The sequence below is a fragment of the Malaclemys terrapin genome, chromosome 14 (assembly GCF_027887155.1).
Source record: "Malaclemys terrapin pileata isolate rMalTer1 chromosome 14, rMalTer1.hap1, whole genome shotgun sequence".
Lineage (NCBI taxonomy): Eukaryota > Metazoa > Chordata > Testudines > Emydidae > Malaclemys > Malaclemys terrapin.
Window position 1 is genome coordinate 41,047,089 of NC_071518.1, and position 24,613 is coordinate 41,071,701.

General features: G+C 47.0%; 1 protein-coding gene across 1 annotated transcript in view; it reads right to left on the reverse strand.

The window, feature by feature from the left end:
• HYDIN (HYDIN axonemal central pair apparatus protein) overlaps positions 1 to 24,613 on the reverse strand; it is a 376,996-nt gene that overhangs the window by 136,432 nt on the left and 215,951 nt on the right. Inside the window, exons 23-26 of the mRNA XM_054049428.1 lie at positions 7,251 to 7,364; positions 6,879 to 6,981; positions 3,802 to 3,921; positions 2,758 to 2,967 (exon numbers count right to left, since the gene is read on the reverse strand). Coding sequence (XP_053905403.1) covers positions 2,758 to 2,967; positions 3,802 to 3,921; positions 6,879 to 6,981; positions 7,251 to 7,364 — 547 coding nt within the window. The remainder of the gene's footprint in view (positions 1 to 2,757; positions 2,968 to 3,801; positions 3,922 to 6,878; positions 6,982 to 7,250; positions 7,365 to 24,613) is intronic.

The window sequence follows — 24,613 nt, forward strand, 5'->3', positions numbered from 1 at the left end:
ATGGGCAGGATGAATCTGAAAACTAACACAGATCCTTCAAAGGTTTATTCTTCCTTCATTAACGTGCAGGTTCATTAAAATCCCCTGACACCATAGTACATTCGTGCTGCTTCCTACGTTACCAGCAGAGGAATACCTTGCACAGGACTGATCATGGCATGAATCTGATTGACCTTTACCAGTGCGGCTGGAGTTAATCGATAGAATCATTTTTCCTACAAGCAACAGCAATCTTACTTCCACTGCTTCCCTTCTACTAAGCCCAAGAACAGTAGATACCAAAAAGCTGCAGGGCTGAAGAGGGTATGCTGCCCACAAGAGAGGCTGTTGGGGTACCGGCAATACCGGATTTACAGTGGCGCCAGTGGGGCACTGCGCCGGGCCCACGCTCCAAAGGGCCCCGCCCAGCCTCTCTTCTCCCGGAAGCTTGGTGCTGCTGTGCTTGGGGCTCGGTCCTGCTGTTGCACGGCAACCGGCAGCCAAGCTCCCCCTCCCCCGGCATGTTGTGCACTCGCCCCTCCTCTCACTGGGTACGGCTTCACTACCCGCCGTGTCGGCGGGTAGCGATCGATTTATCCGGGATCCATACATCGTGTCTCGTTAAGACGCGATATATCGATCCCCCAACGCGCTCACCGTCGACTCCGGAACTCCACCAGAGCGAGCGGCGGTAGCGCAGTTGACGGGGGAGCCGCAGCCGTCGATCCCGCGCCGTGTGGACCCCAGGTAATTCGATCCAAGGTACTTCGACTTCAGCTACGCTATTTGCGTAGCTGAAGTTGCGTATCTTGGATCGATCCCCCACCCCCAGTGTAGACCAGCCCACTCTCTCACCCTGCTCCGGATCAGCTGTTTGTGGGGGGAGGGAGCAGCAGCCACGCAGCCCGGACACTGGGCAGGGTGAGTCTGCTTCTCGGGAAGGAAGCAATATTTTTACAGGCTGCCTCCCAGATCTTCCTCCCCGTCCTCCTGCCCGGCCCGGGGCCCCCTCCTCCCCTCAGCTCCCTCCTCCCACTTCCTCACTCCTTGCCCCTGGTGTCCCCTCCTAGCTCCAACTCCTAATGGGGGCGAGGGACCTTGCACAGCAGCATCTGTGTCCTTCCTCCCAGATCCAGCCTGGGTTAGAGTAGCAGCCACCTGTCCCTCCAAGTCCTGGGAGCATCGGGCAGCTTAACACTAGTGAGGGAAATGCCCCTTCCAGCAGCTGCTGTCCCCTGAAGTGTGCAGGCACTGAGGGTCAGGGGGGCCTTAACACTGCACCCCCACCTTTACTCATCCCCCACTGCTATAAGGGGGAGAGCTTGCATCACCAGCACTCACAAGGGGAGAAACACTAAATAAATACCAAATAATAATAAAGAAATAAAACACTAAAAGGCCAAAGAAATGCCTGTCCTTGACAGCAGCACAACCTCACTCCTTACCCCTCCCATGGGATACAAAAGAGGTGAGACGAAGATCCCAGACCCAAAATGGAACATGACCCTAAGTTGTAAGGGATGGGACTGTGGGCATGCATTGCAGATATATTTGGGCCTGCTAAGGAGGAGGACGGGGGAATGGGAAATGAGAATAGGAAATAGGGAATGGGAAGGGAATAGGAAATGGGGACACAGGCAAGGCTCTGTGGCATCAGAGATGTAAAGGGGGACACAGGTTAATTTTTCTATCTACCCAATGGGACTCAGTGCTCAGTCTAAAAGATACCATCAGAGATGCCTAGTTTTGCAGTTCTCAAACTGTGGATTTGTGTCTCCAGAGGTAACCTGCTTATTAACCGCAAAAATGTTTTTAATAAATAAATAATGTATAGAGGTGAGAAATAACAGACCTCAACTCTATTGTTCCTCTGCAAATTTGTGTACACAGGGTCAACCCCTTACCTCTCTTTAAAAGTGAAAAGTTTCAAAAAGTTCAATGAATAAAAGATTGTTGGGGGCAGAATAGATCTGGACAAGGAAAAGTCTGGAGATAAATGTGAGAAGTGAGGGACATTTTTTTGTTGTTAAAATATTATGTTTGCTGTTGAAGGGAAGAAGTCCAGAATACTTAACATTGTTGTTTTAGTTAAATAAAACAATTTAAATGTCTGTCTGGTGATGTTCTCCGCCTAATACAGCATGGCAAGAAAATCCTCCAAATATTAATGATTAACCTGTTGAATTGGAGATAGTTCACCTCCCAATGACTTCATAAATATCTGCTTCAATTATCTTTGGTAAATGAAATAACCAAACAATCATTCATTTTCTGATATAGCTATAGAACTCATTGGAAAAGTTTTCAAAATAAATCACGGTTTAAAAATATATAGTGTGTACCTTCTAAAAATGAAACCTAAATCTATCTCTGATTTGTGAAGAATACGTTTTAAGGTTATAACAACCAAGAACGGACTTTTATGTAGAAACCCATGATTAAATCGAGTCTTCCTAACTAGTGATTTAAATCATGATTTAAATCACATCCACCCTGCCTGCTGTGCTCTTGCCCCTGTCCTCTTCATTCCCCGGGGGGCCCACAAATATGTTTGGCACCGGGCCCACAAAAAATTAATCCGGCCCTGGATTCAGGTGTATATCATGCAGAGGAGGTTCTGCTGACAGCGAGAGAGGGGCTGTGAGGGGCCGTATAATGGTATCCAGAGACAGGGGCACCCTGTCAGAAGGGAACATATGACAGCACGAGATGATGGCACATCCGGCCAGTTGAATGGAAATTGGTGGCTCTGAAACTCAGGCCTCTCCTGTGTTTTACCTGCAGCCCATAGTCAATCTCCTTTATGTCAAAGGCGTAACTGATGAGTGAAGCCTCTCCGCTCAGCATGATCTCATAGGTAGGGCCTCCCTCGACTTTGCACAGCGCCTTGGCCTGGGCAGTGATGTCGGCGTGGCCATAAAAGGTGAATGAGACCTGCTGACTCTCGCTGGGTTGCAGCATTCCATAGAGGGGCAAGATGTCAAACACCTGGTGGAGGGAGGATGGGGGGGAGAGGGCGGAGCAAGGCAGACATGACACAGTTAAACATTTCAAAGTGCAGAAATCAATGGATAGCAACTTCAAAAGAGCTTCATCCTGTCAAATGCCCTGGCATTCTCCTCTGCACAGCAGTTGTTTGGAGCAAGGCACAGACGATACTGGCTCCTCCAGTGGAGGCAGGCACAAATGGAATGTTTCTAATCTCCGGCTTACAACCCCCCTGATCTAAACTGAAGGGGCATAGGGGATACGTAGTCTCCATGGTCACGAAGACAGCATTAGTGTGGTCTTGGGTGGCAGGAGGTCCTCTCAGGTGAGGTTCCTCTTCTTTGGAATTCCCAGCCCTTGAAGGGCCTTCAGACAAAGTAAGAGTCAGCAGAGCCCAATGCAAGACACAGGGACTCAGTTCGGCTTACTCCCAACACGCCTGATTTTGTTCCTGGGCTGTGTGCGAAGGCAAACCACTGCCAGAATTGTTATTATTAACCAATTAATTAGTGAAGGGATGAGTATTGAAGTCTTTACACTCTATCCAGGCAAAGCTTTTATTGAAATCAGTGAAAGTGAAGTCAATGGGAGTTTTCCCTCAGAAAGGTGTTACTGCTCTTCAGAAGAAAGGTTCTAAAAGATACATAGACTTTAAGGTCCATGAGACTTAGAACCAGTTAACACATGTTGCAATGATGGCAGCATCGTACAGCGTGTGGTATAGGACATTGTGTGGGGCTGCTACAGGGGTGTGCCTGGGAATGATCCTTAGAAGTGAGGCAAGAGACAAGGGAGTGAGAGAACAGTCTTAAATCCAGTGAATCTCCTACTTACTTCTTCCACCCCTGTTGCAAGAAGGTCTTCCGACTCCACAAACCACAGTGATTCCTTGAGCTCCGCCGGGCTCTGAGTCAGAGAAATGCCTTCCACCCCATTGGCACCCACCATTAGCATCTAGGAAACAAGCAGCACAAGTTAAGTCAGTGGTTCTCAACTGGGTGAACGTGTACCCAGAGCTCTTCCAGGGGGTACATCAACTCATCTAGATATTTGCCTAGTTTTACAACAGGCTACATAAAAAGCACTAGTAAAGTCAGTACAAACTAAAATGTCATACAATGACTTGTTTATACTGCTCTATATACTATACACTGAACTGTATGGGTCACCTGTGCAACCACACCAACGAAGCAGGCAATGCTGAATACACGACAATATTTATATTCCAATTGATTTATTTTATAATTATATGGTGTCATAAACATACAGCTAAGGGTAGCATAAAATCCCTCTTTACCCTGTAAAGGGTTAATTCCTCTTTTACCTGTAAAGGGTTAAGAAGCTCAGATAACCTGGGTGGCACCTGACCAAAAGGACCAATAAGGGGAGAAGATACTTTCAAATCTGGGGGAAGGTTTTTTGTCTGTGTCTCCTGGAGTCAACAAGGAAACAGGGCAGGGAAAATACATCTCCCTAAGCCATATCTAAACTAAGCATCTAGTCTTGCAAAAATAGTAAGTAATAGCAAAAAATGCATTAGATTACCTTTTGTTTTAGCTTGTAATTTTTCCCAGTGCTAAGAGGGAGGTTTATCCCTGTTTTTGTAACTTTGAAGTTTTGCCTAGAGGGGAAATTTTCTGTGTGTTTGAGTCTTTTGTTATTCTGTAAAGTACTTTCCATCCTGATTTTACCGAGGTGATTCTTTTACCTTTTCTTTAATTAAAATTCTTCTTTTAAGAACCCAATTGATTTTTCATTGTTCCTAAAAATCCAAGGGTTTGGGTCTGTGTTCACCTGTACCAAGTGGTGAGGATATTATTCTCAAGCCTTCCCGAGGAAAGGGGGGTGCAGGGCTTGGGGAATAGGACTCCAAGTGGTCCTTTCCCCTGATTCTTTGTCTAAATCACTTGGTGGTGGCAGCATACTGTTCAAGGCAAGGTGGAATTTGTGCCTTGGGAAAGTTTTTAACCTAAGCTGGTAAAATAAGCTTAGAGGGTCTTTCATGTGGGTCCCCACATCTGTACCCCAAAGTTCAGAGTGGGGAAGGAACCCTAATGTATGGTCAAAATGAGAAAGTCAGCAATTTGTTAGTAATAGTGTGCTGTGACACTTTTTGTATTTTTATGCCTGATTTTGTGAGCAAGTAGTTTTTAAGTGGGGTGAAACTTGGGGTGCACAAGACAAATCAGACTCCTGGAAAGGGTACAATTGTCTGGAAAGATTGAGAGCCACTGAGCTAGGGCAAGCAAACTGCCTCTCCCAATCTTGAGCCCACCCCTTCCTTTTCACAACGAACACTGCAGCCATTTTGCTCCTGGCTGGGTCAGTCTCTGAACATAGCACGCCTGCTGCATACATTATTGTATTACACATACAGAGGTACATCTCGTCAAAAGCCAAAGGCCCAGACCCAGGTTCAGAAAAGTGTGGGCACACAACTGATGTGCAAATGAAGCAAGAGGCGTAGTTAGGGCCATACTTAGCTACTAATATATGCATTTACCTGGTTCACCTGTGCAACTGTAACCCACACACCTCCTGGGTGTGGTGGTCTGTCCTATCTAGTGGCTCTTAGAGAGAGATAAAATGTGTCTGCTCTACAGCCTTAGCTAAGAGCCCGTTGGCTTTTAGCTCATGCACTAACCTCCAGAGGTCCCCAGTTCAATCCTGCCCGCCGATGACAGGGGTCTGTCGGCGTTACACCACCACAGCAACCAAGCAGACAATGTTGAATACACTACAGGCCTGCATTTGAAAACGCGGCTCACAATGTATTTATGGTCACTGAGCACTATTTTTCCCAGTCAAGAGAAAATTTCCAGAGTGAATATTCCATTATGATAGTTAAATTCTTAACAGTGACCACCTGGTGACCCTTAACTAGAACGTACTGCAAACTTAACTTTGCCACCTCTTGAATTCTGTATGCTTCACAACGTCATAATGATACTATCCAGCTCTTCTCCACTATTTTTCATCAGTCAACCTCAAAACAAAGGAAGCCAGTAGCACTACCCCCATTTTACAGGTGGGGAAACTGAGGCACAAGAGGGGAAATGACTTGCCTAAGGTCACCCAGCAGGCCAGTGGCACAGCTGGGAATAGAACCCAGGTCTCTTGAGTCCTGTGCTCTATCCCTTAGGAAATACTGCCTTCCTTTCATCTTAATGTTCCATTAACATATTCTCTTCAGTGGGATGCAGAACTAGGAGGCAATTCTGATAAACATTAACATCAATGTCTAAAGAAGCAAGGCTAACAGCTAAAGGTCAGAGAACTGAAGAGAATTTTCAAAGCCATGCATAAGAATTTAGCAAATGACAGACTTTGTGCCTTTCTCTCCAAAGCATCATTTCACACAAGTACCTGTTGACTTTCCTTGTCACCATCCCCCAGGGCTTAAGAGATACAGGAAGAAGGTAGCAACTACATCAGTAGGCAGTTCTAGCTGGGTTTGAGCCCGTGTGGGGTGTTTGTAGGTCAGTCCTCAGTGTAGATTGCATTAGAAAAGACTAGGACGTTAGAAGCTACTTGTGTAAATTAGGGAGAGAGTCAGTAACTGCTTTTGAAGTTAGTATGTAAACACAGGCCTAGCCTGGTGCTGGGTGAGAATTAGGTCAGTGGAGAAGACAGGTGTGATTTTTCAAAGTGCTTAGTGTCGGCCTAATTTAGCTCCCGTTAAAGTTAATGGGAGTTTTACTACTGAGACGCTGTGAAGAGCAGAGTTAGAGCGATGCAGTGAGTGTTTGAAAATCCCACCCTAGATGTATGACCTACCAAGTCAGCAGGCAATTTGGAAGGTTTAAAGGTAGGGAAGGTGACTAGTCTGATTCTGCTGGAGTGAGCAGGTGAAGCAGGTGAATGACTTGGACTTCATGGGATCCAGGCAATAGGGCTAGAGGAATTGATACCTTTATTTCTGAGGAATCATTTCTGTCCAGCGGCTCTTTGCGTTGGGTCTCCTCTTCACTCGTCCCATTGGCATGTTTCTCCACATCCATCTCTCTGGAGTTTCTGGGGAAACATACGGAGAGAAAAGGAATAAGTCACCAGAGCTTTACCAAGTGTCCAATAGATGTTTATCTCCTGCAGCCCGCACTAGTGGGAAATCAAACTGGGAAACGCACAAGTCCCACTGGGTTGCTGGGAAAGGCCATCTGTGACCGCCAGATCCTCTTGGACGGCCCTGACAGCTCACAGACGGGACGGTTGTGGTGGAACGGGTCCCCTACAGAAAGCTCTGTCAGAATCTGACGCTTGAGGCTGACGACTTCTGTACAAACCTCACAGAGATGTTGCTGTCAGTTTGTTCTGAGGCTGCCTGGGGCTCCTGCTGAGTTTTCTGCTCATTTGTTGGTTCGGGTTCAATGATGGACTTACGTCCTCCAGGGCTGAACCTTGAAAATGAAATTAGGTTTAAACATGAGTATGCTGTGAAAATGCCTGCACCCGAGGGGGGAAATATTGATTTGAAATTCCCAGAGCTCCATGCAACCGCTCCCGAACTTGGCAGGGTGAGGTCCCAGGACGGGTGCTGATGTCGCTATGGGTACATCTGCCTGGCAATCAGGAGGCATGATTGCTGCATACGTAGGCAGATCACAGCTAGCCTTGACTGAGCTAGCTGGCTACAAACAGTAGTGTAGCTGTGCCAGCCTGGGCTAGCTACTCGAGTACAATCCCACCTGGGACCCGGGTACGTACTCGGACAGCTAGCCCATGCTACCATGGCAACATTACTAATTTCACTGAGCAACTTTGATCAATGCTCGCTCAGGTGTGCCTATGAATACTGTCCGGATTGCAGTGCAGACATACCCTATGCATGAAACTGCTCAACTGTCACTGCTCCCAGCTGCTGAGTACGAGTACCTAATGGACAACATTGAGTATTTCAGGCTGTAAAGAGGAGGGCAGGTCATGCTGCACCTCACAGAGAGGCCACTTTCCATGCAGATACTGTGTGGCCGTGTATTGGGGCAGCTGCTCCATTCTGGGATGGAAGGAGTTAAAGCAAGCCAGCGAGGCTGCGCAGCGCCACAGCCAATCCTGGAAGGGCCTATTGGGAGCCAATCAAGTGGTGACTTAAAAGCAGCCAATCATGGCCAGGCTGGGCCCTATAAGAAGGCTGCAGGGCAGAGAGGAGCTCAGTCTCTCCCTAGAGGGCAAAGGGAGAACTGGCTCTTACAGAAGCACCTAAGATAGAGCAGGGCAGAGCGACCAGATAGCAAGTGTGAAAAACTGGGACAGGGGGTGGGAGGTAATAGGAGCCTATATAGGAAAAACCCCAAATATTGGGCCTGTCCCTATAAAATCGGGACATCTGGTCACCCTAGGGCAGGGTCAACAGAGGATGGGAGAGCTCTGGGTTGACAACTGCCAGACTGGGGCCCTTACACAAAGGGGCAGAGAAGGTGATGGGGAAGTGGCCCAGGGAAGTACGTAGTAGAGGAGAGTTGGAGGAGTAAGTGGCTGCGGCTAGAGGGTCCCTGGGTCGGGGCCTGGCCTCCCCTCTTTCCCCCCCACTTGCCAGTGATGAGAGTGGCTAAGCCAGACTGCAGTTTGCCCTTGGAAGAAGGGGCTAGACTGAGGACTGCAGGGAGCCACTGAGGTGAGTGATAGATCCAGAAGCTGCTGCTCCCTGGAAGTGGGGAGAGCCAGCGGAGCGGGCGCAGCCGGAGGGCAGTGTCCAGAAGCAGACGCCGTGGTCTGGGAGTGACGCGGGTCTGACTGTGAGGACAGTGGAGACCACGAGAGTAACGGTGAGCGAGACACCACTAGCGAAGGCGTACTGTTGTACTCTCACAGATCTTGGGAGACAGACCTGTCCTCGCTTACAGACAACCCCCCAACCTAAAGCAAATACTCACCAGCAACCACACATCACTGAACAAAACCACTAACCCAGGAACCTATCCTTGTAACAAACCCCGATGCCAACTCTGTCCACATATCTATTCAAGTGACATCATCATAGGACCTAATCACATCAGCCATACCATCAGGGGCTCGTTCACCTACACATCTACCAATGTGTTATATGCCATCATGTGCCAGCAATGCCCCTCTGCCATGTACATTGGCCAAACCGGACAGTCTCTCCGCAAAAGAATTAATGGACACAAATCTGACATCAGGAATCATAATACTCAAAAACCAGTGGGAGAACACTTTAACCTGTCTGGTCATTCAGTGACAGACCTGCGGGTGGCTATATTACAACAGAAAAACTTCAAAAACAGACTCCAAAGAGAGACTGCAGAGCTAGAATTGATATGCAAACTAGACACAATCAACTCCGGTTTGAATAAGGACTGGGAATGGCTGAGCCATTACAAACATTGACTCTATCTCCCCTTGTAAGTATTCTCACACTTCTTATCACACTGTCTGTACTCGGCTAGCTTGATTATCACTTCAAAAGTTTTTTTTCTCTTAATTAATTGGCCTCTCAGAGTTGGTAAGACAACTCCCACCTGTTTATGCTCTCTGTATGTGTGTATATATATCTCCTCATTATATGTTCCATTCTATATGCATCCGAAGAAGTGGGCTGTAGTCCACGAAAGCTTATGCTCTAATAAATTTGTTAGTCTCTAAGGTGCCACAAGTACTCCTGTTCTTCTTTTTGCGGATACAGACTAACACGGCTGTTACTCTGAAACTTGTTGAAAGAGCTAATTCCCAAACCAACCAGCAGGAGGTGCCACTGTGGTGAGGCTGCACCCCGTGACAGGCCGATGTTGGTGTCTTTGCATTTCATTGGAGCAAAGAACTAAGGGGGAAAGATACTGATGTACTGATACAAGGAGTAATGGTCTCAAGTTGAAGTGGGGGAGATCTAGGTTGGATATTAGGAAAAACTTTTTCACTAGGAGGGTGGTGAAGCACTGGAATGGGTTACCTAGGGAGGTGGTGGAATCTCCTTCCTTAGAGGTTTTTAAGGTCAGGCTTGACAAAGCCCTGGCTGGGATGATTTAGTTGGTGTTGGTCCTGCTCTGAGCAGGGGGTTGGACTAGATGACCTCCTGAGGTCCCTTCCAACCCTGATATTCTATGATTCTATTGCGGAGCAGTGAGGTGTTGGGAAAAAGAGAGAAAGAGGGCAGGTTAAAGATTTGATTCTCTTGCCTCACCAAAAAAAAGGCTATGCTGAAAAATGAGAGGCAGTACATTTTCTGTGCAAGGAAACTATACCTGTGGAAGAAAGAGGTGTGTGTCTCATTACAGAGGGGTCACCTTCTAGCTAGAGCATTGCATCCCAATGAACACTAGATCCAGAGCCTTAAAACCAGTCACTCACCCAAGTCACACATGTGCATCACAGCTAACTCTCTACCTGGCAAGGCTAAGCACGTCTAAGGATCTTAGTGGCATTGCAACGCAGTCTATTTATAAATAGCTCCAATTAGCAACATCCACTTGCTGTAACTTTCTTCTATCTGGAAGCCAGTGGCCTTTGAAAGAGTGAGAATTTCTTTCTGACAGGTCTTTCTGACTGCATCTACACTAGACTTTTATCCCTGAAATGCCCATTGTAGCTGTCACAGGTACAGGTCCCCGGGTAGTAGCAATGATCTGAACTCTAGTGTAGACAAAGCACTGGCACCAATGGCCTTCCAACCACATCACCTAGCTCTGCTCAGAGCACGTGGAGACAGTTGAAAAAGAGCAGCATCCCCCAGAGCCTTGTTTACACTACAGCAAACCACCACTGTGCTATATCTGCCCGAGTGATGATGGGGAATTCCCTGGGGGGGGGGGGGGACCTAATGTTAGAAAAGGCCTCAGAGCACAAGGGAAAACAAATCAAGTGCTTCCAGTGACAGCTTTACAACTACATGTGCTGCTGACTGGCATAAGTGAGGAGCAAACATAACAGCGGCAATACGAAGTGACTTTGAGAGTAAGCTTTGGTCCTTCTAGGTTAATATCCACAAATCCCTGACAGACGCCCTCCGGGTTACGCAAACCCGACTGATGCAAATCCGCATTTACGGAAAAAGTTCCGTAAGCTAGAAATAGGAGGTGGTTTTTTTTTTTTTCTTTCTTTTTTTTGAGTAACGGTCAGGTATACGTTTCCAACTTACGCAAAATTCGAGTTACACAAGGCGTTCCAGAACGGAATGCTTGCGTAAGTTGGGGAGTGTCTGTATTTGACTGTATTTGTAATCTTAGGTGCCTGCGTCACTCTTGAAAACGGAATTTAGTGCTAAATTTCAAAAAGATGCAGATCGACACCCAGAGGGATTTATTCCTTAGGTGCCTAAATAACTTTGACAATCTGGCCCCGGGAGCCTAGGTCCCATAGACGCTTAATGAAATTTAGGCTCCTAAGTGCCTAAGTCACTTTTGAAAATGAGATTTCATCTCCTAAATCACTTAGGTACTTTTGAAACTATGACCCTTCATCAGCTAGTCAATGCTTGGCATTTGGTAGTCGAGCTTTGTGCCTCGTTCCCAAAGTTGCATGGTGCTGTTTCCGTTTCCTCATTGGCTGATGTGTCCTTTGCAAGTCACTTACATTTCCACCTGAAACAAGCTTCATTTTGCCATAAAATGATCTTTTATTCCCTTAACTAACTGAATCTTGCTACAGGCTTGAAATCAGAAAAATTTTGGCAGGGGGCAAAGTTGTGTCAGCATATAGAACATTATATGTGATTAAATGATATCCCACAAAAAGTTGGGGCGAGGGAGAAGTGGAGCATATAGACAAAAAATTGGGGACAGTGGGGCAAACCAAGGTCGGGGGTGGGGGGGGGAACTGCACCTCTTAATCCATAGCAAATGATGCCCCTGCCTGAAATGTGCTTCTGATGAACATTTCTAATCTCAACATTTCACTCATATGAACTCTCATGAGAGGAGAACAAGAAGTGTGAACATTTCTGAACTGCAATCCAGAGGGCCCAGAAATGACTGTGAATCCTTCCCCTCCCCATGTACTCAGCTAGGGTCTCAACTCCTCTTGGTTCCACTGATTTCATTCATTGATTTCCATGGAAGTGAGGAGGCCTTTGAGGATCTGGGCCTAGGCCAGAACATTTTGGCCATCCCTTTTGGTTATACCCACACTGCTAGCTATACTGCCTTCTAACGAGAAGCCTCGTGATAAATACTGCAGTTAATAGCAACTCATGAGAAGAGTAAAGCCCCCGAGATGGAAAATCTATAGTCACTTATTAAATTATGCCCAGGTTTATAGAACAGCTTAAGGCAACTTCATTGGACCACAGAGCCTAGATAATAACAATATCGTTCATCCTAAAGTGGAAGCCCTCTGGGATGCCATGCTGGAAGATAATATGACTGGGAGCTTCTGCTAAGGAGAAGCACAAAACCACTAAGACTTTTACCAGAGGAAAAAAAAAATGAATAACAAGAAGTGAAACACTTAAAATATGGGAGTGAGATCATCCTCAGGGAACTGACAGGGGCCATAGGAAAGCTTATTACTCACAGTTAAGACAATAAACTCCATAGGGTTGGAACAAAAGGCAATTGCTGTTTTAGAAAAGCAAAAGGGATGGGAGGGGATACAAGACTGAGAGAATACCGGAATGAAATTCCAGAATCCTCAATCAGTCCATAGGCAACTCTCTCACTGATATTAATGGGAGTTTTGTCTAAGTAGGACCTTCAGGAAATGGCCCAAAAAAGAGAGGAGGAAGCGGGGAATGGCTTAACAATGGCTCATCTCCTCCAAACTCCATCAGACTGGGTTTCACGGAGGCATCCCCTAAGCTCCTCATCTGATCTTTCCCCTTATTTCCCTTTGTGCCTCATGCCTTCAATTGTCCAGCATCATACTGATCAATCGTCCTTCCAGAGCAGGGCTGGAGAAGAGCAGAGGAGAGGAAGGCTGGTCCAGAGGCTAATGTGCTAGCCTGGGATTCCAGCCACCCAGAGTCAAGTTCCTTCTCTGCCAGAGACCTAGGGCAAATAGATTAGGGTACACTGCATTCAGGCGGTGTGATTGAAGCACGTGTAGATACACCTTAGTTAGCTGGAGTACCAACAGCAATGAAGCAATGGTAGCACACAAGTATGTCAAATGAAAGAGGCCCATCCAATTACATCATGTAATGGCAAACAGCTAAAAAGTGACAAGTTTTAAAAGTGCTTATATACAAATGCTAGAAGTCTAAATAATAGGATGAGTGAAACTAGAGTCCCTTGAATTAAATGAGGATATTGATATAATAGGCATTACAGAAACTTGGTGGAATGAGGATAATCAATGGGCCACAGTAATACCAGGGTACAAAATATATCAGAAGGACAGAACAGGTCGTTTTGGGGCGGGAATGGCACTATATGTGAAAGAGCCTAGAATCAAAAGTAATAAACATTTTAAATGAACCAAATTGTTCCATAGAATCTCTATGGATAGTAATTCCATGCTCTAATAAGAAGAATATAGCAGTAGGGATATATTACCGACCACCTGGCCAGGATGGTGATAGTGACTGTGAAATGCTCATGGAGATTAGAGAGGCTATAAAAATAAAAAAAACTCAATAACAGGGGATTTCAACTATCCCCATATTGACTGGGTACATGTCACCTCAGGACGGGATGCAGAGAAAGTTTCTTGACACCTTTAAACGACTGCTTCTTGGAGCAGCTAGTCCTGGAACCCACCAGATGAGAGGCAATTCTAGATTTAGACCTAAGTGGAGCACAAGATCTGGTCCAAGAAGTCATTATAGCTGGACCGCTTGGTAACAGTGACCATAATATAATTAAATTTAAACAACCCTGTGGCTGGGGAAACACCACAGCAGCCCAACACTTGTAGCATTTAATTTCAGAAAAAGGAACTACACAAAACTGAGGAAGTTAAACAGAAATTAAAAGGTACAGCACCAAAAGTGAAATCCCTGCAAGCTGCATGGAAACTTGTTAAAGACACCGTAATAGAGGCTCAACTTAAATGTATCCCCAAATTAAAAAACATAGTAAGAGAACCAAAAAAGTGCGACTGTGGCTAAACAACCAAGTAAAAGAAGCAGTGAGAGGCAAAAAGGCATCCTTTAAAAAGTGGAAGTTAAATCCTAGTGAGGAAAATAAAAAGGAGCATAAACACTGGCAAACGAAGTGTAAAAATATAATCAGAAAGGCCAAAAAAGAATCTGATGTACTGCTAGCCAAAGACTCAAAGTAATAGCAAAAACATTTTTAAGTACATCAGAAACAGGAAGCCTGTTAAACAACCAGTGGAGCCACTGGACGATCAAGATGCTAAAGGAGCACTCAAGGACCATAAGGCTATTGTGGAGAAACTAAATGAATTCTTTGCGTCAGTCTTCATGGCTGAGGATGTGAGAGAGATTCCCAAACCTGAGCCATTCTTTTTAGGTGACAAATCTGAGGAACTCCCAGATTGAGGTGTCATTAGAGGAGATTTTGGAACAAATTGATAACCTAAACAGTAATAAGTCTCCAGGACTAGATGATATTCACCCAAGAGTTCTGAAGGAACTCAAATGTGAAATTGAAGAACTATTAACTCTAGTCTGCAACCTATCATTTAAATCAGCTGCGCTACCAGATGACTGGAGGATAGCTAATGTGATGCCAATTTTTAAAAAGGGCTCCAGAGGTGATCCCAGCAATTACAGGCCAGTAAGCCTGACATCAGTACCGGGCAAACTGGTTGAAACTACAGTAAAGAACAAAATTGTCAGACACAGACATTAAGGTCTGGTCTACACTACGGGTTTAGGTTGACTTTAGTAGCGTTAAATCGAATTAAGCCTGGACACGTTCACACAACGAAGCCCTTTCTTTCGACTTAAAGGGCCCTTTAAACCGGTTTCTTTACACCACCTTCGACGAGGGGATTAGCGATAAAATCGGCCTTTGTGGGTCGGAATTGGGGTAGTGTGGACGGAATTCGACGTTATTAGCCGCCGGGAGCTAACCCACAGTGCTTCATTGTGACCACTCTGGACAGCACTCTCAACTCAGATGCACTGACCAGGTAGACAGGAAAAGACCCGCGAACGTTTGAATTTCATTTCCTGTTTGCCCAGCGTGGAAAGCACAGGTAACCACGCAGAGCTCATCAGCACAGGTAACCGTGATTGAGTCCCAGGATCGCAAAAGAGCTCCAGCATGGGCCGAACGGGAGGTACGGGATCTGCTCACCATATGGGGAGATGAATCAGTGCTAGCTGAACTCCGTAGCAGTAAAAGAAATGGCAAAGTATTAGAAAAGGTCTCCAAGGCCATGAAGGACTGGGGCCATAACAGGGACACACAGCAGTGCCGCGTGAAAATTAAGGAGCTACAGCAAGCCTACCACAAAGCCAGAGAAGCAAATGGAAGGTCCGGGGCAGAGCCGCAAACTTGCTGCTTCTACACGGAGCTGCATGCCATTCTAGGGGGTGCAGCCACCACTACCCCAACCGTGTGCTATGACTCCGTCAATGGAGAAACACACAGGGAAGAGGGTTCGGGGAACGAGGAAGATGAGGATGGAGGTACTGTAGGTAGCTCACAGCAGCAAGGAAGCGGAGAAACCAGTTTCCCCAACAGCCAGGATATGTTTGTCACCCTGGACCTGGAACCAGTAATCCCCGAACTCACCCAAGACCCTGAGGGCACACAGGGGACCTCTGGTGAGTGTACCTTTGTAAATATTACACACGGTTTAAAAGCAAGCGTGTTTAATGATTAATGATTAATTTGCCCTGGCAATCGCGGCCAGTACAGCTACTGGAAAAGTCTGTTAACGTGTATGGGGATGGAGCGGAAATCCTCCAGGGACATCTCCAGAAAGCTCTCCTTCATGTACTCCCAAAGCCTTTGCAAAAGGTTTCTGGGGAGGGCTGCCTTATCCCGTTCGCCATGGTAGGACACTTTACCACGCCAGGCCAGTAGCACGTAGTCTGGAATCATTGCATAACAAAGCATGGCAGCGTATGGTCCCGGTGTTTGCTGGCATGCAGACAACATCCATTCCTTATCTCTCTTTGTTATCCTCAGGAGAGTGATATCATTCACGGTCACCTGGTTGAAATGGGGTGATTTTATTAAGGGGACATTCAGAGGTGCCCGTTCCTGCTCTTCTGAACAGAAATGTTCCCCGCTGTTAACCACGCGGTGGAGGGAGGGGTGAAGTGATCATCCCAGAGAATCGGGTGTGTGTGTGTGTGGGGGGGGGGGGTTTACTTGGGTTTGTGCTGCATGTTAACCCGGAAACCGCAGCCCCTCCTTTTACATTGAAAACCCATTTTAAATGGCCAACCCAATTCATCCTTGATATGGGAAATGCGCTGCTGTTTGAAACCATTCCCGCATGTTATGAAGGTTAAAAAAGCCAAAAGACTGTGGCTTACCATGGCTGCCTGCAAGCCAAAATGTGTTGCCTGGCACTGCGTGAGTGATCTCTCATACCAAACCGGCAGGCAGAGGAAAAATGCGACCTTGTAATGAAAGGGTGTACCCATTGTTCTCTAAAATGTGTCTTTTTTAACCACCTCTCCCTTCTCCTCCACCAGCTGCAAATGTTTCTCCTTCGCAGAGGCTAGTGAACATTAGAAAGAGAAAACGGAGGACGCGGGACGATATGTTCACAGAGCTCCAGATGTCCTCCCACACTGATAGAGCACAGCAGAATGCGTGGAGGCAGTCAATGTCAGACATGAGAAAAGCACAATATGAACGAGAGGAGAGGTGGCGGGCTGAATGGTGGGATGAAAAGAGCAAGTTGCGGGCTGAAGATGATAGGTGGCGTCAGCTTGCAGACAGACGGCAAGAGTCAATGCTCCGTCTGCTGGAGCATCAAACTGATATGCTCCAGCGTATGGTTGAGCTGCAGGAAAGGCAGCAGGAGCAGAGACCGCCGCTACAGCCCCTGTTTAACCAACAGCCCTCCTCCCCAAGTTCCATAGCCTCCTCACCCAGACGCCCAAGAACACGGTGGGGGGGGGCCTCCGGCCACCCAGTCACTCCACCCCAGATGATCGCCCAAGCATCAGAAGGCTGGCCTTCAATAAGAGTTAAAGTTTTAAAATGCAGTGTGTCCTTTTCCATCCCTCCTCCCCCACCCATCCCAGGCTACCTTGGCAATTATCCCCCTACTTGTGTGAGGAATTAATAAAGAATGCATGAATGTGAAAAAACAATGACTTTATTGCCTCTGCAAGTGGTGCTCGAAGTGGGGAGGGGAGGGTGGGGTGGCTGGTTTACAGGGAAGTAGAGTGAACCGGGTCGGGGGGGGGGGAGAGGTTGGAGGGTTCATCAAGGAGAAACAAACAGAAGTTTCACACAGTAGCCTGGCCAGTCACAAAACTCATTTTCAAAGCTTCTCTGATGCGCCCTGCTGTGCTCCTCTAACCGCCCTGGTGTCTGGCTGCGCGTGATCAGCTGCCAGGCGAGTTGCCTCAACCTCCCACCCCGCCATAAATGTCTCCTCCTTACTCTCACAGATATTGTGGAGCGCACAGCAAGCAGCAATAACAATGGGGATATTCTTTTCGCTGAGGTCTGAGTGAGTCAGTAAGCTGCGCCAGCGCGCTTTTAAACGTCCAAATGCACATTCCACCACCATTCGGCACTTGCTCAGCCTGTAGTTGAACAGGTCCTGACTACTGTCCAGGCTGCCTGTGTACAGCTTCATGAGCCATGGCATTAAGGGGTAGGCTGGGTCCCCAAGGATCACGGTAGGCATTTCAACATCCCCAACGGTTACTTTCTGGTCTGGGAAGAAAGTCCCTTCCTCCAGCTTTCGAAACAGACCAGAGTGCCTGAAGACGCGAGCATCATGTACCTTTCCCGGCCATCCCACGTTGATGTTGGTGAAACGTCCCTTGTGATCCACCAGGGCTTGCAGCAGCATTGAAAAGGTACCACTTGCGGTTTATGTACTCGGTGGCTTGGTGCTCTGGTGCCAAGATAGGGATATAGGTTCTGTCTATGGCCCCACCACAGTTTGGGAATCCCATTTCAGCAAAACCATCCACTATTGCCTGCACGTTGCCCAGAGTCACTACCCTTGATATCACCAGATCTTTCATTGCCCTGGCAACTTGGATCACAGCAGCCCCCACCGTAGATTTGCCCACTCCAAATTGATTCCCGACTGACCGGTAGCTGTCTGGCGTTGCAAGCTTCCACAGGGCTATCGCCACTCGCTTCTCAACTGTGAGGGCTGCTCTCATCCTGGTATTCTGGCGTTTCAGGGCAGGGGAAAGCAAGTCACAAAGTTCCATGAAAGTGCATTTATGCATGCGAAAGTTTCGCAGCCACTGGGAATCGTCCCACACCTGCAGCACGATGCGGTCCCACCAGTCTGTGCTTGTTTCCCAGGCCCAGAATCGGTGTTCCACGCCATGAACCTGCCCCACTGACACCATGATTTCCACATTGCTGGGGCCTGTGCCTTGTGAGAGGTCTATGTCCATGTCAATTTCCTCATCACTCTCTTCGCCGCGCTGCAATCGCCTCCTCGGCTGGTCCGGGTTTCGCCTTGGCATGTCCTGGCTCTGCATATACTCCAGGACAATGCGCGTGGTGTTCATAGTGCTCATAATTGCCGCGGTGATCTGAGCGGGCTCCATGATTCCAGTGCTAGCTATGGCGCCTGGTCTGAAAAAAGGCGCGAAACTAGTATCTGACGGACCAGGGGAAGGAGGGAGGGAGGGCGGGCCGAGTGACGACATGACGTACAGGTACAGGGAATTAAAATCAAGAAAGGTGGCTGTGCATCAGGGAGAAACACAAACAACTGTCACACAGAATGGTCCCCCCCAAGATTAAACTGAAAACCCTGGGTTTAGCAGGCCGTTGATTTGACGGAGGGAGGGGGAAGCAAATGAATACAGAACAAATCTATTTTTTACATCTTAAGACGATGGTGCAGCATGACTGATAGCCCTCGGCATCTTCTGGGTGCTTAGCAGCAAATACTGGGCGCTTGGCAGTTAGTGTACTACGATGGCCTTCAGGCCTATTGCACGATCTGCTGCTCAGGGAAGACTCTGCTAATGTGCGATGATCCAACTTGTAATAGGACAGTTACCAGTCGTAATACACCATCTACCGCCAAAAGGCAGTTAGCTGCTGCTGCTGTGTAGCAATGCAGTCCCACGTCTGCCGGCACCCAGATGACATATGGTGACTGTGAGCTGAGCGGGCTCCATGCTTGCCGTGGTATGTTGTCTGCACAGGTAACCCAGGTAAAAAGGCACGAATCTATTGTCTGCCGTTGCTGTGATGGAGGGGGAGGGGCCTGACGACATGTACCCAGAACCTCCCGCGACACTGTTTTGCATCATCCGGGCATTGGGATCTCAACCCAGAATTCCAATGGGCGGCAGAGACTGCGGGAACTGTGGGATAGCTACCCATAGTGCAATGCTCCGGAAGTCGACGCTAGCCTCGGTACTGTGGATGCGGTCCGCCGACTAGAGCACTTAGAGCATTTTATGTGGGGACACACACAATCGGCTGTATACAACCGATTTCTATCAAACCGGCTTCTATAAATTCGAACTAATTTCGTAGTGTAGACATACCCTAACATAATTTGTTGGGGGAAAGTCAACATGGTTTTTGTAAAGGGAAATCATGCCTCACCAATCTATTAGAATTCTTTGAGGGGGTCAACAAGCATGTGGACAAGGGGGATCCAGTGGATATACTATACTTAGATTTTCAGAAAGCCTTTACGAGGTCCCTCACCAAAGGCTCTTAAAGAAAGAGAGCTCTCATGGGATCAGAGAGAAGGTCCTCTTGTGGATTGGTAACTGGTTAAAAGATAGGAAACAAAGGGTAGGAATAAATGGTCAGTTTTCAAAATGGAGAGAGGTAAATAGTGGTGTCCCTCAGGGGTCTGTACTGGGACCAGGCCTATTCAACATATTCATAAATGATCTGGAAAAAGGGGTAAACAGCAAGGTGGCAAAATTTGCAGATTATACAAAACTGCTCAAGATACTGGGACCAGGCAGACTACGAAGAGCTACAAAATGATCTCACGAAACTGGTTTCAGAGTAGCAGCCGTGTTAGTCTGTATCCGCAAAAAGAACAGGAGTACTTGTGGCACCTTAGAGACTAACAAATTTATTTGAGCATAAGCTTGAAGTGGGCTGTAGCCCACTTTAGTCAAAAAAGCGAACAGAATGTTGGGAATCATTAAGAAAGAGATAGATAATAAACAGAAAATATCATATTGCCTCTATATAAATCCATGGTATGCCCACATCTTGAATACTGCGTGCAGTATTACCCCATCTCAAAAAAGATATATTAGAAAAGGTTCAGAAAAGGGCAGCAAAAATGATTAGGGGTATGGAATAGCTTCCATATGAGGAGAGATTAATAAGACTGGGACTTTTCAGCTTGGAAAAGAGACGACTAAAGGGGGATATAATAGAGGGTTATAAATTCATGACTGGTGTATAGAAAGTAGATAAGGAAGTGTTGTTTACTACTTTTCATAACACAAGACTGGGGTCACCAAATGAAATTAATAGGCAGCAGGTTTAAAACAAATAAAAGGAAGTATTTCTTCACACAGTGCACAGTCAACCTGTGGAACTCCTTGCTGGAGGATGTTGTGAGGGCCAAGACCATAACAAGGTTCAAAAAAGAACTCCTCCTTTGGGAACTCGTTGATGTCACTCCTGAATAGGATGTAGAAGTTGCTGTAAAACTCCTGAGAGGTACTCTTGCTGTTCAGTGATATGCGTACTAGGTCAGCTGCCAGTCACGTGCATGTTTGAATTCATAGAATCATAGAAGATTAGGGTTGGAAGAGACCTCAGGAGGTCATCTAGTCCAATCCCCTGCTCAAAGCTGGACCAACACCAACTAAATCATCCCAGCCAGGGCTTTGTCAAGCTGGGACTTAAAAACCTCTAAGGATGGAGATTCCACCACCTCCCTAGGGAACCCATTCCAGTGCTTCACCACCAGTGAAGCCGGTGCAAGGAAGTTTTGCGCCCTAGGCAAAACTTCCACCTTGCGCCCCCCCCAGCCCTGCGGCAGCTTCCCCCCCCCCGAGGCACCCCCCCTGCAGCAGCTCCCCACCCCAGCTCACCTCTGCTCCGCCTCCTCCCCGAGCATGCTGCCCCTGCTCTAGTTCTCCTCCCCTCCCGGGCTTGTGGCGCCAAACAGCTGATTGGCGCTGCAAGCCTGGGAGGCGGGAGAAGTGGAGCGGCGACCGTGCGCTCCGGGAGGAACGCTGTGAAAAAAAAAAAAAACTGGGGGCACCGCTTTTTGGCGCCCCCAAATCTTGGCCCCCTAGGCAACCGCCTAGTTCGCCTTAATGGTAGTACCGGCCCTATTCGCCACCCTCCTAGTGAAACAGTTTCCTAATATCCAACTTAGACCTCCCCCACTGCAACTTGAGACCATTGCTCCTTGTTCTGTCATCTGCCACAACTGAGAACAGCCGAGCTCCATCCTCTTTGGAACCCCCTTTCAGGTAGTTGAAGGCTGCTATCAAATCCCTCCTCACTCTTCTCTTCTGCAGATTAAACAAGTCCAGTTCCCTCAGCCTCTCCTCAAGTCATGTTCCCCAGCCCCCTGATCATTTTCGTTCCCCTCCGCTGGACTCTCTCCAATTTGTCCACATCCTTTCTATAGTGGGGGGCGGGGAACCAGAACTGGATGCAATACTCCAGGTGTGGCCTCACCAGTGTTGAATAGAGGAGAATGATCACTTCCCTTGATATGTTGGCAATGCAGTTAGCCTTCTCGGCAACAAGGGCACACTGCTGACTCATAGCCAGCTTCTCATCTACTGTAATTCAGTTCGGTATTGCCAACCCCAAGCTTTCAAAAATCACAAGCTTGGTTTTAAAATGATTGGACTTTTAAAAATAATAAAGGGGAGGTCCTTTCTTTGTCTTCCGGTTTCTGGCCTTTAGGTCGCATTCACTTCACATTTTCAAGCACAAGTCACACTTTGTTTTTTTAAATAAAAGCTGAGATTTCTTTTGTAATGATGTGGCTCCAGCAGTTGGGCCCTTCCGAACAACACCAAGTATTGAAAGACTTGTGATAAAATTCCAAGAGTTTGCAAGATAGCAAGGGGACTGCCTGGAGCCTGTGTGTCACTTCAGAATTTGCTGCCATCACGGGAGCAAGGGAGTAAGATGTGTTATGGACTCACTTTACTGTGGGTACATCTATACTGCCATCAGGAGTGTAACTGCAGCATCTGTAACTTTCACTCTATGCATCCGAAGAAGTGAGGTTTTTACTCACGAAAGCTTATGCCCAAATAAATCTGTTAGTCTTTAAGGTGCCACCAGACTCCTTGTTTTTGCAGCATGTGCAGACACTCTTGAGCTAGCTTTGATCGAGTGGCAGTGCAGCACAGGCTAGATCAAAGCTGGCTCGGGTATGTCCTACTTCTGGCTTGCAGCGTAGACATGTCCTGGGTGGGAATGTGCTGTCCCAGTACTCCGCGGCAGAGCTGGCCCAGTATTTCAGATGATTCTGTTTGTTGACTTCACCAGCACTGAAGGGAAGAAGAGGAGTGCCTGGAAAATACCTGATTTTGACAGTGATTTCTTGCTCTGTAAATCAGAGCTTACAATGCATGATCAATCAAAATATAAAGATAATGGGAATACACCATGTACGGCAGGCAAGCCCAGAGCACACACTGGCAGGCACAATAGGGAGAGTTTGTACAAGCACTAAGATGCACAAGGCTGGTTTGCACAAGCATGGAGCACACAACGACAGGCCTGGGAAGCAGTGGTTTATATAGTCATGGATTGCACATCGATTACGCAATCACTGAAAACACAGAAACCAAATGAATGCCTGAGGCTTTATCCCTTTTCAAGTTATTTCTAGTGCAAATGATGGGCTTACAATGACATCCCTTGGTATAACAGCTCCATATGATGTTCTATGGCAGGTGGCAAACTAAAAGTAGATTCTCTCCAGTGCTACCTTCCACCATCACCAATCTATCATGCAACAATGCGTAAGGTAGCTGACCAGCAGGAGTAATTTCCTAGCACTCACAGGGTTCATATCAATCGGTTCTGTAAAGCACAGAATCCTTGCTTGTGATTTGATTCACTGGGAGAGAGGGGTGATTTTTGGGTTTACAGGACTTAAGACTTCTAGGCCACCTGGTGTGCGATTTTATAGGCAAGCAGGGCACTGGAGACGTTAATGTTACATCAACACCTACAAACTTTAGGACTGAAACAGGCTTTTCCAGGCTGCACTGTAATCTTAACGAAACCAACACACACATTTCCCTGGATATCTCCTTTGTTCTTTCATAGACAATCATTTCTGGAAGGATAAACTGTCTAACAGGTCTGAATTGTATGGCTGTGTTAGATAATGTAGGTGGTTGGAGCCTTCTCCAGACAATCTGAAACCTTCTTTTATATTGCCCGTTTAGAGAATGCTGCATTGTTTGCTCCATGGACAGGAAAGCTTGGCAAACAGCTTAGCAGAAAAAACCTCACCGTCAGCAAGGTGTTATGCTAAATCGTGTTTACAAATGAAAGTAAAATAATTTAACATAATATAAAAGTGAACAGAAAAACTCCCATCTCTGTCCCATCTAACTGGGAGTGGACATGACGTGGAAGACAATTTGTACTGACCAACAATTATCACTAAGCCATTTTCACTCAGCATGACTATTGAGAACCGTGATATATTTAACATGATAGATTATTAAGAGGATGTGTCACTTTTTAATAAAACTATTTTAAAAACTAATAATCCCTACCTCTTGCATAGCACTTTTCATCTGTAGATCTCAAAGCACTTAACAAAAAGTCTGCATCAGTGTCTCCATTTTACAAATGGGCAAACTGAGGCACAGAGCAGGGCAGTGACTTGCCCAAGGGCACCCAGGAGGAAGCTGGCACTGCTGGGACTAGAACTGGACTGAGATTCAGTCCAATGCTCTAGCCATATGGCTTCCTACCTTGTTCGAAAATGGCACTTTAAACATTTCCCCATCATGTTTAGCAGTTGTTTAAGTGACATGGATCCAAATTCATTTTACTCGTCAGGCCAGGTCAATACTTTTGTTTCAACTGCCCCAGCCTGGGTTTGACTAAATGAGAGAGAGAGAGAGAGAGAGAGAGAGAGAGAGCACCAAAATCTATGTATTCTGGGATTCAAGAACAATTCTGTATAGAACTCCAAAAGGTTAGATTAGCAAGACACGAAAGATCAGCCATTTGTTATTTGTCAAGGGGGAGCCAGCACTGAAATAAACTTAGGGTATGTCTACACTACAAAATTAGGTCGATTTAATATAAGTTGATTTGATACAGGCGACTATGTGTGTCCCCACTTAAGACCATTACGTCGGCGGAGTGCGTCCACAGTACCGAGGCTAGCGTCGACTTTCGGCGCGTTGCACTGTGGGTAGCTATCCCACAGTTCCCACAGTCTCCGCCGCCCATTGGAATTCTGGGTTGAGCTCGCAATGCCTGATGGGGCAAAAACATTGTTGCTGGTGGTTCCGGGTACATGTCGTCAGCCCCCCGTGAAAGCAACGGCAAAAAATCATTTCTTGCCTTTTTTCCTGGGTTACCCATGCAGACGACATACAAGCATGGAGCCCGCTCAGCTTACTGTCACCGTACGTCTCCTGGGTGCTGCTGGCAGACGCGGTACCGCAGCAGCTCCTTGC